Raw genomic sequence first — 17,981 nt, forward strand, 5'->3', positions numbered from 1 at the left:
AGTTTTGCTGGGTACACTAGCCATGAGGGGTGGAGAAGCAGACACTGATATGGTTAGCAAAGGTGTTGATCTTATGGCTGTAAAGCAGCCCCTAGGTCAGCAAACTGTTGCAAGAAAAGTCACTTTGTGAACTTTAGCAAGAAAAGTCACTTTGTGAACTTTCCAGTTTTAGGTTTTAAACATCTATACCAGCTTTCGCTTGTCTTCACACTTACACTCCCTTGCCGCCCAGTGGCAAAAATCCAGGTCTACATGGCCAAGTGCTATAGGGTGATTTCTCATATTCAGAAACGGGAAATGTGTTTGTTGGGTTCCTCCCTCTCTCTCTTCTCTCTCAGTCCCAGAAACAGAGACACTCTTATAGCAAAGATATTCAATTTTTTTTTTAAAGATGATTTTTGTGAAAATTAAAGGGAAGGATTCTAGGGGCATTTCCTCTCACCATGAAGGAGGTGGAGAAAGCCCAAAGGCAAGTTTTCTTAAATGTCTGGTTTGGGCCCACATCTCATACCTTTGGCCTTCTCCCTTAGTTCTTCCCCTGGAAATAGGGCTGAAGACAGAATACAGTGTTGAAAGAACCTGAGTCATCAACAACCAGATTGACTTTTCCCTTAAGTGGCAAGGTGACAACCCTAAATGACACGGTAGTTGATAGCATTAAGTCAAGGGTACTTACACCTAATGTTGCATAAAAGCTGGGCAAGTATGAAATTGGTCAATTGCTGGGTCCCTTGAAGGGGCAGGACTCTTAATGCATTAAGTGACATTCCCAACAACTGGGAGATTATGGGAGAGGACATTAAGGTACAGCGTTCTGTTAGAAATCCTGAGATCGAGTCAGTTTTTATCCCCTGTCAAATTTTTACCTGATGTCCTGTCTGAAGTATTAGAAATGTGGGTGTCTAGATTACTCTCCAAGAAATTTTTATTTGAGGATAAATAGATAAGCTATAATAGCAGAGTATTAGCATCTTGTTGTTGAATCAAACTGAATTCAGTAATTTAAGAAACTAAGACTGTGAAGCAGTTTGGTTTTTTTTTACTGCTCATAGGCATGACTCTCCCTCTGCAGCCTTTCTGAAGGAAGCAGGCACACCTCATCTGATTGTTGCCCTTTCATTTCCTGAACTTGAGTATGGAATATCCCCTTCCTGCCTTCCTGGCCCTTACAGTTAGGAGACAGGAGTGCACAGTGTTTGAGAACATAGAGTATAAAAGCAAGCAGACCTTTCAAATGCTTGTTCTGCCACTGTAAGAATTAGGGCCAGTCATGTCATCTCTCAAACCTGGTTTTCCCCATCTGTAAAATGGAGACCACAAGAGCAAATGCTTCAAAGAATTGTTGTAAGGTTCAAATGAAATACATCTATGGAAAGCACTCCCTGCCTGGCAGGGAGAAAGATCTCAAATCAATAATCAAACTCTCTACCTTAAGGGCCTAGAAAGAGAAGAATGAACTAATCCTGAAGCTAACAAAAGGAAGGAAATAGTAAATATTAAAACAAAGTCAAGACTTCAGTATAAGTTGGTTGTCATTATTGTAGTTATTATTATTAGAATTGGGCTTAGGGATGGTTAATCCCCAAGGCCTCTTCTCAAGAGCCCTCAGTGGGGCCTGGTAGTAATAAGAGGGCACCTTAGACACTGACCAGGAGTACTCCCGGAGCAGAACCTTGGCAAGTGCTCACTGTGGCCACTTTTCTTTTGCTTTGTTTGAAGGCCATATGTCCTGAGCAGGAGCAGAGCCTATGACAGAAACAAGCATGTCAGCTCCATGACAGCAAGTATTTTGTTTTGCTCATTGCTGTAGGCCCAGTGCCTGGAATGGAATGTGGCACATTGTAGATGCTTAGCCAGTATTTGTTAAAGGTAATTGATCCACATCAGAAGGCCCATGGCAGAGACTAATGCTTCAAATTCAAATGTACTATGAGAATCAAAGTGAAATCAACTAAATTGGTCTGCTAAAGTCCAAGGAAACCCAAATGCTCAACTTAATTCTCTTAGGAAACCAAGTAAAGGAGTTATAACCAGGACTAGTTCTGTAGATTTTCTAAAAATCCCAGAAAATCAATCATGACAGGATTAAGATAAACAACCAACACAGTCAAGATCCGATTCCTGGAATGATAAGAGCAAGGATTTTAGTTTGGATACCAAGCCCAGATCATAATCCAAAGACTCATGTTCACAAGAGCTAGATGTACAAAGACAGGCCCAAAATTAAAATAAAGATCAGATTCAAATGAGATTTATAGTGAGCATTAGTAGGGATGTAACACCAGAATTCTGGTTTTGATCAAATAGGCATTTTGAAGTTTCTATCTTTGTTTGGGGATTGACAAAATTGTGCCCAAGTGTGAGTCAAGGCTATTGGTCTTGGGTTTGAGTAGGCGAAGACAGGGAGGTAGAAGATTCTTTCCTTGGCTTGTTTTTTTTTTTTTTCACTTTGGGTCCTTAGTCCTTCAACCATGAAACAACAAGAGAACACCAGTAATTTGAAGGAAAACATACAAATTTGAACTTTTTCCTTCTATACTCCTTGACAGATCCCACCACTGCGTCTATGCCAACCTGGCATCAGCCCATTTTATATAAAATCTGACACAATTTCTAAGGACTTCGAAGAAATTTCTGTTGATGATGATGAGTCACCTAAGACCCCACAAAAGAAGCTTTTACCACAGAATATCCTGATGTTGAAAAAGGTTCGTGTTAGCCCCATCCTAAGTGGAAGGTTGTGGGTAGGTGGGGGGCACAGGACAGAGGCAAAATTTCCTTTTGTGCTTTCTTTTTTCAATACTAGGGAGATGCTTGGGGAAGGAGCTACCATGCTTGACTTTTGATTTGTAAGGTGGTTTACATTTTCTGTTCAATTCCGCAAGCCAAATAATCAGTCTTTAATTTATAATCAATGGAAGTCAGTATCTGGACAAAAAATAGTTTACAGATGTTTTCAATTATTTCAGGAAGAAAACGATAGAGATTTTTATGGAAATAAAGCCTCTACAGTTTCAAACGTCAAAATATCAAAGGTTAGTACATGTAGTATTGTTTGAGAGACATATATCCATATGAAAAAATCATTTGACACAAGAGAGGGCATGCATGTGCATTTCATACGTCTAGGTTTGTCAACCAAATGATATCCATCAACAATTGGAATATTAATAGATTGTGCCAACATCAACATTTCCATTCTTAAATTAACCTGTGGTTAAGTTAATTGGTTGTTATCGAACTTGAGAGGGCTTTTAGAGTGGAGTTTCTAACCATTAACCTTGGGAACTAAAAAGTAAATAGACAGGTAATTTATAATGAAGATCATTGTCTAGTCAGCAAAAATCTGTTTTGATGTCGAAAGATTCTATAGAGGGAAGCAGCTTTCAGTTAGATATGTCAACAACAACAACAAAAAACAATTAGGTTAGAACCAAAGGTAAAACACAAGCCGGTGATAGGGGATGGATGCTCACTGATTTATGGATTTAAGCTATGACTATAGTTTATGCAGAATACCACTAAATCAGATGAATTGGGCCAGACAGTGAATTTAGTGGAAAGTTGAATTAGATAACATTTTTTATTGTGGTAAAATACATATAACATAAAATTTATTATGTTAAAGTGTATGATTTAGCAGCTTTAAGTACATTTGCAATATTTTACAACCTTCACCACTATCTAGTTCCAAAATAGTTTGCTTCCCCAAAATGGAAGCCCTATACATATTAAGCAGTCAATCATCATCCCTCCCTTCTCTCAGCCCTTGGCAACCACTGGTATGTTTTGTCTCTGGATTCATCTATTCTGGATACTTCATATAAATGCAATCATACAATATGTGTCTTTTTGTGTCTGGCTCCTTTCACTTAGCATAATGTTTTTTAAGGTTCATCCATGTCGTAGCCTATATTAGTACTTCAGTACCTTTTATGATTGAATAATATTCCATTGTATGGATATACCATATTTTGTTTAGCTATTCATCCACTGATGGACATCTGGGTCCTAGCCACCTATTGGCTATTGTAAATAGTGCTGCTATGAACATTAATGTATAAGTTTCGGTTTGAACACCTGTTTTCAATAATTTTGGATATGTACCTAGGAGTGGAATTGCTGGGTCATATGGTAATTCTATGTTTAACTTTTTGAGAAACCACCAAACTATTTTCCCCAGCAGATATACCACTTTACATTCCCACCAGCTATGTATGAGGGTTCCAATATCTCTAACATGCTGGCCAACGCTTGTTATTTTCCTTTAAAAAAAAAGTCATTCTAGTGGGCGTAAAGTTAGGTATCTCGTTGTGGTTTTGATTTTAATTTCTCTGGTGACTAATGATGTTGGGCACTTTTTCATGTGCTTATTGGACATTTGTATATCTTCTTTAGAGAAATATCTATTCCAGTCCTTTGCTCGTTTTTATTTTATTTTATTTTTTCTTTTTCTTTTTTGTTATTGTTGAGTTGTAAGAGTTCTTTATATATTCTGGATACTAGACCCTTATCAGATATATGCTTTGCAAATGTTTCCTCCTGTTCTGTGAGTTGTCTTTTACCCTATCAAGAGAACAAAATTGGTCAAAATTTTAAACATTTTGATAAAGTTCAATTTATTGATTTTTTTTCTTTTGGTACTTATGCTTTTGGTGTTATATCTAAGAAACTGTTGCCAAATCTAAGATCATGAAGATTTATTCCTATATTTTCTCCTAAGAGTTTTAGCTCTTATATTTAAGTCTTCATTCCATTTTGAGTTAATTTTTATATATGGTGTGAGTTAAGGGTCTAACTATTCTTTTGCATATGGCTATCCAGTTGTCCCAGCACCATTCATTGAAAACACTATTCTTTCCTCCATTTAATGGTCTTGCCACCTTTGTTGCAAGTCAATTAACCGTAGATGAATGGGTTTATTTTTGGACTCTCAGTTCTCTTCCATTGATCTATATACCTATCCTTATGTCAGTACTACACTGTTCTAATTACTATAGCTTTGTCATAAGTTTTGAAATCAGGAAGTGTGAGTCCTCTAATTTTGTTCTTTTTTCAAGATTGTTTAAGCTATTTGAGATCTCTTGCAATTCTGCATGAATTTTACAATCAGTTTTTTCCATATATTCAAAAAGGCACATTAGAATTATGATAGGGATTGCCTTCAATTTGTAGATCACTTTGGGGAGTATCGCCATTGGAAGATTAGGTCTTTCAATCCATGAACACGGGATGACTTTTCATTTATGTAGGTCTTTAATTTCCTTCACAATGTTTTGTAGTCTACAGCGTACAAGCCTTTCACCTCTTTGGTTAAATTTATTTCTAAGTATTTTATTCTTTTTGATGCTATCGTAAATGGAAATGTTTTCTTAATTACCTTTTGGGATTGTTCATTTCCAACGTATAGAAATACAACTGATTTTTGTATGTTAATCTTGTATTTTCAACTCTAATTCATTTATTAGCTCTAATAGATTTGTAGGGAGTCTTTAGAATTTTCCTTTTTTATTTGTTAATCTTTAATTTCTTTTCTTCATATTATGTTTTTTTTCTAAATTGACTTCTCTATACAAATTCACTTGTTATTTTCTTCTGTTTTCATGAGCATGCAAAACCTATTTGGGATGTTTTTTTCCCCAGACATTATAATTTTAAGTTCTAGGAATTTCTATTTGGCTTCTTTTTTTTATAGTTTCCATTTCTCTGTGAATTCCCCATCTGATCATTCATTATAACTATATTGACTATAACTATATCTATATATATATTTTTTTGTATTTAAGATCATGTCACTTGTAAATATAGTTTTACTTCTTTTCCAATTTGTATATACTTTGTTTCTTTTTCCTTCCTAATTATTCTAATTAGAACTTTCAGTAGAATGTTGAATAATAGTGGCAAAAAGAGACATCCTTGTCCTGTTCCTGATCTTAGGGGGAACACTTTCAGTTTTTTACCATTAAGTATGTTAGTTATGGGTTTTTCATATATTCTTTCCATTCTTAGTTTGTTAGGTGTTTTTAGCATTGAAAAATTTTTGGATTTTGTCAAATCAATTGAGATGATGTTATTTTTTTCCTTCATTCTATTAATATGGTATATTACATTGAGTGATTTCATGTTTTGAACCTCCTTGCAATCCTGGGATAATTTCCAATTAGTTATGATGTATAATTGCCTTGCTATGCTGTTGGATTTGGTTTGCTGGTATTTTTGCATGTATATTCATAAGGGATATAGGTCTATAGTGTTCTTTTTTGTGATATCTTTATCTGGTTTTGGAACGATGGTGGCTGAATAGAATCAGGAAATGTTTTTTTCTTCTTCTTCTTCCCCTCCTCCCCCCCTTCTTAAATTTGTAAAGGATTGGTGTTAATTCTTCTTTAAAAACTTGATAGAATTCACCATTGAAGCCATCTGGTCCTGGTCTTTTCTTTTTGGGGAGGCTTTGATTACTGATTCAGTCTCTTTACTTGTTATAGGTCTATTCAGATTTTTAAATATATTCTTGAGTCAGTTTTGAGTGTGTCCAGAAATTTATCCACTTCATCTAGGTTATCTAGTTTGTTGATATAAAATTATTCATAGTACTGCCTTACAATCCTTGTTATTTCTGTAAAGTCAGTAGTGAGTGTCCCCTTTCACTTCTGATTTTAGTAATTAGTGTCTTCTCTCATTTTTTCTTAGTCAATCTAGCTGGAGATTTGCCAATTTTGTTTTACTTTTCAAAGAACCAACTTTTGGTTTCATTAATTTTCTCTATTGTTTGTTTAGTCCTTATTTCATTAACCCTGTTTTTATCTTAATTATTTCCTTCTATTTGCTAGCTTTTGGGTTAGTTTGCTCTTCTCTTTCTAGTTCCTTAAAGTGGAAAGTTAGGCTATCGGTTTTAAGATCTTTCTTTTTTTTAATATAGGCATATACAATTATAAATTTCTGAGGACTGATTTTGCTGTATCGCATAAGTTTTATTATGGTGTGTTTTAGTTTTCATTCATGTCAAAGTATTTTCTAACTTTTGATTTCTTCTTTAACCCATTGGTTGCTTAAGTGTATGTTGTTTGATTTCCATCTATTTGTGAATTTTCCAGTTTTCCTCATGTTATTGATTTTTAGTTTCATTCCACTATGGTCAGAGAAGATATTTTGTATGGTTTCAATCTTTTAAATTTTATTAAGACTTATTTTGTGGCTTAACATATGGTCTATCCAGGAGGAATGTTTTATATATATTTAAAACCTAGTTTATATATATATATATTTAAAACCTAGTTTATAGTATTGTTTCTAGACCTCTATTTCTTTACTGATCTTCTGTCTAGTTGTTTATTCATTATTGAAAGTGAGATACTGAAGTCTCTATTATTGTAGAACTGTCTATTTCTTCCTTTGATTCTGTCGACATTTGCTTCATGTATTTGCTAAGTCTGTTGTTTTGTGTGTATATGTTTGTGATTGTTCTGTCTTCCTGATTTATTGACCCTTTAACAATGTATAATGTCTGTCTTTGTCTCATAACAATTTTGACTTAAATTCTATTTTGTTTGATATTAATATAGCCACCTTGGCTCTTGGTTATTATTTGCTTGGAATATCTTTCATCATCCTTTCACTTTTAACCTCTTTATGTCTTTGGATCTAAAGCGAATCTCTTGGAAATAACATATAAAAGGATCATGTTTTTAAAATTTATCTTGTCAATTTCTGCCTTTTGATTGGAGAGTTTAATTTATATTCATAATAATTACTACTAGGAAAAACTTACTTCTGCCATTTTGCTCTTTTTTTCCCTATATATTTTATATATTTTTTGTTCCTTAGTTCCTCCATTATTACCTTCTTTCAAATTTGATTTTATTTTAGTATACCATTTTCATTCCTTTCTCATTTCCTTCTTTATATATTTTTAAATTAGTTTCTTAGTGGTTATCTTGGGGATTGCAATTAAGAAAATTAGATTACATTTTAAGACATGTAGTATTCTCTTTGTATTAATTCGAATAGGCTAACTATGTGTTTTAGAGGTTAATGAATAGAGTTGTTATTTATAGTCAGCATTTCTAAACACCAGTCTAAAAAGTTGTCCTGCTTGAATATAAAAATCTTTCTATTAGTATATCCAAGAGTTGAGTCAGTTTGCTACAGGTTAAATGTTGAGCTGGCAGGCAGAAAGTCTAGTCTTTGGTGGTACAGTTGAACCAACCCTGGGCATGAGAGTTTCTTAGCTATTTCCACCGTGCTTCCTGGTTTATAGTTTACTGGTTTATTAGTGAGCACAAAGTGGGCAGGTGGCAGCAACAGCAGCAATAGCAGCAGCAGCAGCAAAATCCCTCAAAAAGCAGCTGTAATCCCCATCATAACTAGATGTGCTGGCCCGGCTATTTCTCCAAGATCCTCATAAATGATGGCCCCCAACTCTTATAACCCCCAAAACTTCTCCACAAACCCAGCTCCTACTGTCTTCTTACTGAGCATCCACTAGGGAGCTAGGCAGTAAACAAAATCATCCAAATAGAAAGTCAGACTAAAAGATGGCTAAATCTCTGCCATTTCAGAGGAGTCTTTCCAAGTTTGCTTTCTTATTCTTTCTTCTCTGAGCTGCTGCCTCTTACTGGTAACAGGGAGAAACACATCTCTTCTCTCAAGGACCCAATAGACCTTTTACCCTAGGTTTACTTTCTTCTTCAAGTGCCCTAGGAAAGAATAGGAAGGACTGCTTAAGCCCTTGTTGTTTCAGCCTATGGCCTTCCACATTTCCTTGGGTGAAGAGTTGAGTGCTTTTTCCCTTTCAGTTCTAGTTACCAAAGCTTGTTGTTTCTTCCCTGAGTCTCACAGCCCTCCCCGGCTCAGTTTTTTTGAGTATAGGTGAGGTGGGCAGTGAAGATGAACATGTATCTCTGTATAGCATATGTGACATAATGAGTCACTGCGACTCTCCACTTGGCCTCAGCTTTCACCACACAGAGACACAAGCCCAAGGCTCCCCCAGCAGGCAGTCTGACTTAGTAGGATCTGACTAATCCACCCCACGGAGCATCTCTAGCCCACCCTTGGACCAGAGGATCCTCCTAATTAGTACTTCCCTCACCCCTGCCACCTTCCCAACCTGGCTCATTTTCATCTGTCTTCTCTAATGAGTCTGTGAACTATTTTTCTTCAGTATTGTTTTTCATGGGGAAAAATAATTGTGTGGAAAAGAAGTCATGCATATACAACCCAATCAGTTTTCACTCTCGAGAAAGGGGTATGTCAGCTTTTTAGTGTTTAAAGTTTGAGCTGATTAAATGCCTAGACTTTAGTTCCTCTACAGAATACATGTTGCTATTTAACATGGTGGGAGTTAATTAGCTGCCAATTATTCTGTTGTATTGGCTAATGAAGAGTTCATTTAAAGTCTTGCAAAGTTGTCTCATCACATCTCTTGCTTTACCCCTGATGGCCTACTCTAGAAATCACCATTATTATTTACAAATAGGTCTCTGAAGACCAGAGCAATATTTTTAAAAATCCTCTGATACATCAAAGAAGATCATAATGCCCCTCCCTATTGTTGCATAGATCTGTAGCTTACAAAGTAATTTTGCATATGTAGATGCATTTGATTTTCTCAATAACTCTGTAAGATAGATAGGAAAGATACTATTGTTCTCATTTTAGATAACAAAACTGAGTTCAGAAAGGTGAAATGACTTGGCCAAAGCACAGAGCCAATCAGAGATAGAGCTGGGACTCAAACCCAGGATTCCTGCATAAATCCATACTGCATTTCTTTTCACCAAACAATGTAGACTGTAGCAGCTCTCTAAATTTGTTTAACCAATGCCCAGCAATAGCAACAGCAGCTAACACTTACTGAGACTTTCTTATGTGAATGGCATTTACCATGTACCATTTCATTTAATCTTTAAACAACACACTAAAGTGTATATTATTATTATCCCTATTTTAGAGACATAGAAACTGGGGCTCAAAGAGGTTAGGTAACTTGCCCCAAGTCAAACAGCTAATAAATGGTATAACTAGGACTTCAAATTCAGGCCTATTCAATTCTGAAGTTCATATTCTTATTCTCTATATTAGTTAAGAAATTGAAGATATTGTGATGGAAAGGGAGCTGCAGGAAACATGTGAAATTCCATCTCTTAGAACTTTCAGCTTGGCAAAATGGTGGCCACAACAGTTTTTATAAAACAAAAATTCTCAGTGAAGCAGCACAAGAATGGGCACAGAAGCCACATTGACACACCTGGGAAATTAAAACCCTAAGAGTCAATGTTAGGTCTCATACTCTGTGCCAGTATATTTTGACAGAGAAGCCTCCCACCGAAAACCAGTTTTCCCACCAAAAGCTGCTGTTTGCTTCTTTTGGAGATGTTCCAAGGAGTATTTGCCTTTCGAGCCTTCAGCTGAAGGGCTTTCACAGAATCCAGCTCCCCAGCATCCTGTGTCGGACCTTCCAGACAGTTTCGGAGTGAGTTTTTCCCCAGAGTGATGGCTCTTCAGGTCAAATGTTTGATGAAATCTGGGCCTAAATAGCCACCAGTTAATGCCCTTACTTAAGACATAACAATCAGGGTTTTCCTTTGTTCCAAGAAGCAGTCAAACTGCTCTCTCTGTCCCCGCTCAAGTGTTTCTTATCAACAGTTAATGGAGAAGGAGTAAACCCTAGCATCATATAACAGACAAAGAAACCATCAAAAGGGTGACCAAAAAGATATATTGTTGACTGAACTATTTTTCACTGAGTCTAGAAATTTGACAAAAAGGGAAAAAATCTAAAATGTGTTTTAATTTTCCAACAAGCAGCCCTTACCCCCAACTAATAGCAAAGGACTGTCCAGCACCCCTATCAACTAGTGCTGAGGATCTCATTCCCTGGCCCAAGGCTTGACCCAGATTCCTTCCCCAGAAAGATTCTAGATTAGTAGCTGCTAGGCATGGCACATCTCCCAGATGTTGAGGCAAAAGGAGCTCATTTAACTCCAGCTGTTAATCAGAAGCCGTCTGCGCTAACCTCCCTCTAAAACACAGGAAAATAAATTGGGTACAGAGAGCATATGTTGGTTCTCAGAGTTCAGGGAGAGAGGAGTGGGGTTGCAGGAGGGATGAGGAAGGAAAAATAGAGAAAAAAGTCCAATTTCCTTCTCTTACTTTTTCTTACAGAAACATGCTAGAAAGGAATTTGGTTTACTTTTCCTGGGTGGTTCATAAAATCCTGTAGTTGGCTCCTGTGGTAACTTTTCTAGGTTTTTCCTAACCTATATGCTGAGGAAAAAGATGGGCCTTCAAAAGAGCCCCACTTGCCAGAGGGGATCTAAATATTGCTGGCTCCTGTTCTATGGCAATTGATTGAGTTATTTAGGAACTTGCTGTGCTTCTACTTGAAAATTGGAGGCTTTCTCTTCATGTCAGAGGACTAGGCAGTGGCTCCGAGAAGACTCACTTGGAGAGCCCGTGAAGTTTACATTAAACTCCCTCCCCTGATAGTCTTATTGATCAGATCTTGATAGCTACTTGAATGTGCTTTTTCAACATACTCTGTGTGATTCTGATGTTGGGGGGGGGTTCTAGATCATATTTTGAGAAACACTGCTCAAAGATCCAGAGAGTTTATTTGAATAGTTTATTTAATTTACTAGTGAGTTTAAGGGAAGTTGTAAAAAAAAAATATATCCTCTATACCCATACAATGTAATCTAAACACGACAACAGAGATCTTCTTAGTGCCATTTTGAATCTCATGCCTGAGCTTGAGTGTCATACTCAGGTTGAGATAGTGCTTAATGGTTTGGGATGCCAACTGAATTAAAAATGTTTCTTGATTAAATGGGTATTTACTTGCTCTCTAGGCATCGTAAGTTAGTTTTTAAGCAAAGCAAGTTGTATGGTGTCCTTTTAGGGTTCTAGATCCACAAACCTCCTTAATTTTTGCATTTACTTTTGGCTGGAGCTAATGAGGTCTCAGAATAACTAAAATGATAAAGAGAACAGGGATGAGCTTTCTCTGACAAATTCCCAGAAAGGCAACATAGGTAAGTTGTAACATAATTAATTCACTAGTTCAACAAACATTTATTGAGTAACTGCTATGGACTAAGCACAGTTCTAGGTGTAAGAGGTACAGTAGTAAATAAAACAGATGTAAATCATTTTTTTATGGAGTTTATATTTATAGTGGGGGATATGGATAATAAACAAGATAAATAAGTAAAGTATACAATATGATAGACAGTCATAAAAGTGCCAAGGAGAAAAAAATAACACAGGAAATTAGAATTATGAAGTGTCAGGGTAGAGAGCTAAATTTTTAAATAGGTTGGCCAGCAAGGTGTCACTAGAAGGTGGCTTTTGTATCAAGACCTGAAGGAAGTGAGGGACACAGACATGGTAGAAGAGCATGCTTGGCAGAGGAAATAGCAAGTACAAATGCCCTAAGGGAAGAACATGCATGGGATGTTTCAGGAAAAGCAAAATAGTAGTGTGTCTGGAGCAGAAAGTGGTAAGAGGCACGGTCAGAGAGGCAATGGGGAGACATCATATGAGGTTAGAAGGAACATAGATGTTGTCATCCAGTCCCAAAAGACCGGAACTACAAGACCTCCTTGAAGCATGAAAAATTTTCAGAAAAATAAAACAAGAGACATTACTCTGTACACTGAGTATTAAATTCATAATTCCAAGAGATAACACAAGGCAAATATACAGTACCAGGAAGAGGTGTTAGATAAATTAATGGATGACAGCTGAATAAAGAAGTTAGGAAAGGTTTGGGACCACTTCTAATTTTCTGTGATTGACCCCACAAAAGACAACTGTAGCATACCTCCCCCTTTTCCTAGAATCAAAAACAGAATGTTGAGCTGGGTGTATGTCATCAGCCTGACCCATTAACACTGCGTTAAGTTCCCAGGCATTGGAATCACAGGCTATAAAAGAACCATGTTTGGAACTATGATAGTAGCAAAGTTTATCACGGGATCAACATGCAATGGTGTTGGGAAATGTGAAGGGATGTGAAAGCTGCAAATACCAAAGGGGTCCTTGGTGCTGTGTAGAGCTAGTTTGGAAAGAACTAGTGAGTAAATACAAATGGAAATTGTTTCCACCTGCTAAATTTCATCATTTGCCACTGGTGTCAGAAGAGAGATGGCTCATCGCCTAGCCTTCAAATGGGCTCCTCTAACACAAATATCTGGAGATTCTTAGGAATGAAAGGTACTCTAGGATGTCCCTTTGAGGAGTGAAAAATGCTATGCCAAGAAGCCTAGAGGAGACTGTTTTGAAGTCCCTACAGAGGAACCCAACTAGGAGTCCCAGGACAAGATAGTTTGGAGAGGTAGAGGCCAGCCATAATGAGGGTAAAGTGACAGGCTCCATCCCCACCCCACTGTGGTGGGAGCACTCAGTTCCTCAGGGTGCTCCCATCAGCCTCGTACCGATGGACAGTAAATATAAGTAAAAGTAGTGTGCTATCTATGCAAACTTAGCTTACAGACAAGCCCTCTTCCAACCTGATTTTCTTCCCTCTACCAAGCCCTCCTATGAAGAAATCCCAGAGCCCTGACAAATTTTACTGACACAGATTGTGCCTCTCACACCAATCAGCTCCTTCTGTTAATTAAATGAGGGTATAGGACAAGAGAACACGCAAATCCTCTGACCTTGTAAACTTCATTAAATGGTTTCACTTGCAAGGGAACCAGCAAAAAGTGTGCACCTTGCCACTAATGACCACTGAGGGGTCAATATTGCTGTAGGAAAAAGGGACCGTTCATGAGGTATTTCTGCTTTAGGAATTCTTCCCCAGAGGAATGTCCAACTTTGGAGACCAGTGATAGCATACAAAGTTGATTTGTTTCTTTTCTACCACTTTCTCCAGAGCTCCTTGGAGCCCTCATCTGGACCTGTTCACTCACAGCCCTATACCGCATTTGCCATGCTGACCTCTCCCAGCAGCACCCAGCTGCCCATTGGTTTCAGCACCCCAGCAACCACCCAGGGCTATTTGGATTCTTCAGGTGCTCCACACATGATGGTTTTAAACCCCCAGAATCAAAAGAAAAACCTTCAAGCAACTGTAAGTCCTTCAAGAGGCCTGGGAATAAACTACTATATATAATAAAATATGAGTTCCAAGCTTTGCCAACTGCACCTAGAGAAGTGGTATGGTTTGGGGGATCCATGGTAAAGTCAAGGGCACTGTCTCAGGCTTGACACCCTCAAAGAGGTGAGCAAACTTGCATCTAGTGGGTGGGATGTCCTATGCATGTAGAACTTACATAAAAGGGACTGAAGAAAGTAGAAACAGTGACCTAAACTCCCAGAAACTGCTTATTGTCTTAGCATCTGGAAATTAACTCAACCCTCTTTGCGTAGAGTATATTCAACCAGAGTCCAGACCAAGATTCTTTTAATTATTAATCAGGTAAGACCCACAAGTTCAAATTGCAGCAATGTTCCACTCATTTAGGAGAACTCCAAGCATATATTTATTTTATTATTTTTAATTAAGTTTATTGGGGTGACATTGGTTAATTAATACAATTATATAATTTTCAGGTGTACATTATCATTTGACATCTGTCTATTCTATTGTGTTTACCACCCAAAGTCCAGTTTCCTTCAGCTACCATATATTTGATCCCCTTTACCCACTTCACCCTTCCACTACCTCCCTGTATTTGACCCCCTTTACCCTGTCTACTTCTTCCCTCCTCCCCCACACCCTACCCTCTGGTAACCACTAGTCTATTGTCCATGTCCCTGAGTCTCTGTTTGTCCTATTCATTTGTTGCTTTTAGGTTTATATCCCACATATGAGTGATATCATGTGATTTTCAACTTTTCCTGTCTGGCTTATTTTGCTTAGCATAATTATCTCGAGGTCCATCCATGTTGTCGCAAATGGCAGTATTTCATCTCTTCTTATGACTGAGTAATATTCTATTGTATATATGAACCACAGCTTCTTTATACAATCCTCTATCATAGGACACTTAGGTTGCTTCCATGTCCTGACCACTGTGAATAATGCTGCTATGAACACTGGTGTGAAAATATCTTTTTGGATATGGGTTTTCAAGTCTTTTGGGTAAATACTCAGTAGAGGGATTGCTAGATCGTATGGTAGATCAATTCTTAGTTTTTTGAGGAAACTCAATACTGTTTTCCGTAGTGGCTGCACAAATTTGCAGTCCCACCAGCAGTGTATAAATGTTCCTTTTTCTCTACATCCTCTCCAACATTTGTTATTACTTCTGTTCATTAAAACTGTTCTAACAGGTGTGAGATAGTATCTCATTGTGGTTTTGATTTTCGTTTTCCTAATAGATAGCAACGTTGAGCATCTTTTGCTATATTTGTTGGGCATTTGTATGTCCTCTAGGGAGAAGTGTCTGTTGAGGTCCTCTGTCTATTTTTTGATTGGATTATTTGTTTATTTTTGTTGTTATTGAGTTGTATGAGTTCTTTTTATATTTTGGATATTAGGCTCTAATCGGAGGTGTTGCTTGTAAATATATTTTCCATTCAGATCGTTCTCTCTTTACCTCGTTGATGATTTCTTTTGCTGAGCAGAAGCTTTCTAGCTTGATGTAGTCTCATTCATTTATTTTAACTTTTACTTTCCTTGCTTTTGAGGTCAAATTCATAAAATCTTCTTTAAGTCCAAGGTCCTTGAGTTTAGTTCCTATGTTTTCTTCTATGCATTTTATTGTTTCAGGTCTTCTATTCAGGTACATAATCCATTTTGAGTTAATTTTGGTGTGTGGTGTTTGAAAACAGTCTAGTTTTATTCTTTTGCAGATGGCTTTCCAGTTTTCCCAGCATCATTTATTGAAGAGGCTTTTCTTTCTTCACTGTATGTTTTTTGGCTTTTTAGTCTAAAATTATTTGCTCATATAAACATGGTTTTACTTCTGGACTCTTGGTTGTGTTCTACTGGTCGGTCCGTGTGTCTGTTTTTCTTCCAGTATCATGGCGTTTTGATTACTGTGGCTTTGTAGTATAATTTGAAGTCGGGCAGTGCGATGCCTCCAGGCTCGTTCATTTTTCTCAGGATGACTTTAGCAATTTGGGGTCTTTTATGCTTCCATACATCTGATGATTTTTTTGTTCTATTTATTTTAAAAAAAATACCAATGAGATTTTGATGGGGATTGCATTAAATCTATATAATGCTTTAGGTAAGATGGTCATTTTAACTATGTTGATTCTTCCAATCCTTGAACATGGAATATCTTTCCATTTCTTTGTATGTTCTTCTATTTCTTTTAATAGGGTCTTATATTTTTCATTATATAGGTCCATCACTTGTTTTGTTAAATTTATTCCTAGGTATTTTATTCTTTTTGTTGCAATTGCAAAATGAAATATTTTTTCCACTTTCCTTTCTGATACTTTGTTATTAGAGTATAGGAAAGCTATGAATTTTTGAACACTGATTTTGTATCCAGAGACTTTATTGGATTTGCTTGTTTCTAGTAGTATTCTTGTGGAGTCTTTAGGGTTTTCTAAAGAGAGAACATGTCATCCGCAAATAGTGACAGTTTGACTTCTTCATTTCCTGTTTTGATGCCTTTTATATCTTTCTCTCATCTGATTGCACTCACTAGGACCTCCAGTGCTATACTGAATAACAGTGGCGATAGTGGACAGCCATGCCTTGTTCTTGATCTTAGAGGGAAGATTTTTAGTTTTTCACCATTAAGTATAATGTTGGCTAAGGGTTTGTCATATATGGCCTTTATCATATTAAGGTACTTTCCTTCTATACCGATTTTGTTAAGTGTTTTGCTAATAAATGGATGCTATATCTTGTCAAAGGCTTTTTCTGCATCTATTGATATGATTATATGATTCATCTCTTTTAATTTGTTTATGTGGTGTATCATATTAATTGATTTGCATATGTTGAACCATCCCTGTGTCTTTGGGATGAAGCCCACTTGACCGTGGTTTATAATCTTTTTAATATGTTGCTGTATTCGGTTTGCTAATATCTTATTTAGGATTTTTGCATCTGTGTTCGTGAGAGATATTTGTTTGTGGTTTTCTTTTTGTGTGTTATCTTTACCAGGTTTTGGTATCAGTAATATTGGCCTCATAAAATGAGTTGGGAAGAATTGCCTCCTCTTCGATTTTTTGGAAGAGTTTGAGGAGAATAGGTATTAAATCTTTGAATGCTTGGTAGAATTCACTGGTGAAGCCATCTGGTCCTGGACTTTTACTTTTTGGTAGGTTTTTGATGCTTGTTTTAATTCCATACTGCTGATCAGTCTATTTAGATTTTCTAGTTCTTTTTGATACAGTCTAGCAAGGTTGTATTGTTCTAAGTACTGATCCATTTCTTCTAGGTTATTAAATTTGGTGTTATCTAATTTTTCATACTATTCTGGTATGATCTTTTTTATTTCTGTGATGTCAGTTTTAATTTCCCCTTTTTCATCCCTGATTTTATTTATATGTGTCCTTTCTCTTTTTTCCTTAGTGAGTCTAGCCAGGGATATGTCAATTTTATTAACCTTCTCAAAGAACCAGCTCCTTGTTGCATTTATTTTTTTCTATAGTATTTTGTTTGTTTGTTTTCAATATCATTTATTTCTGCTCTAATTTTGACAATTTATTTTCTTCTTCTGATTTTAAGCCTCATTTGTTCTTCCTTTTCTAGTTTTTTTTTAAGATGAAGCATTAGGTTGTTTATTTGGGCTCATTCTTGTTATTGGAGATAGGCCTGTAATGATATGAACTTTCCTTTTATGACCACTTTTGCCATGACTCAAAAGTTTTGATATGTTGTATTATTATCATTCGTTTCTTTGTATCTCTTGATCTCTCTTTTATTCTCTGACCCAGTTATTCCTCAGTAGCATGTTTTTTAATCTCCATGTATTTGTGTTTCTACCTGATTTCTTTCTACAGTTGTTCTCTAATTTCAAAGCATTATGATCCGAGAATGAGATTGTTATGATTTCAACCCT

At 36.6% G+C, this 17,981-nt stretch overlaps 1 protein-coding gene across 1 annotated transcript in view; it reads left to right on the forward strand.

Annotated features, from left to right (window-relative positions):
- Window positions 1–17,981, forward strand: part of KIAA1210 (KIAA1210 ortholog) — a 332,344-nt gene that overhangs the window by 286,193 nt on the left and 28,170 nt on the right. The window contains exons 7-9 of the mRNA XM_039842519.1: window positions 2,550–2,708; window positions 2,970–3,035; window positions 13,883–14,080. Of these exons, the coding sequence (XP_039698453.1) occupies window positions 2,550–2,708; window positions 2,970–3,035; window positions 13,883–14,080 (423 nt within the window). The remainder of the gene's footprint in view (window positions 1–2,549; window positions 2,709–2,969; window positions 3,036–13,882; window positions 14,081–17,981) is intronic.

The sequence above is a fragment of the Pteropus medius genome, unplaced genomic scaffold (genome assembly GCF_902729225.1).
Source record: "Pteropus medius unplaced genomic scaffold, Ma_sr-lr_union100, whole genome shotgun sequence".
In the NCBI taxonomy this organism is placed as follows: domain Eukaryota; kingdom Metazoa; phylum Chordata; class Mammalia; order Chiroptera; family Pteropodidae; genus Pteropus; species Pteropus medius.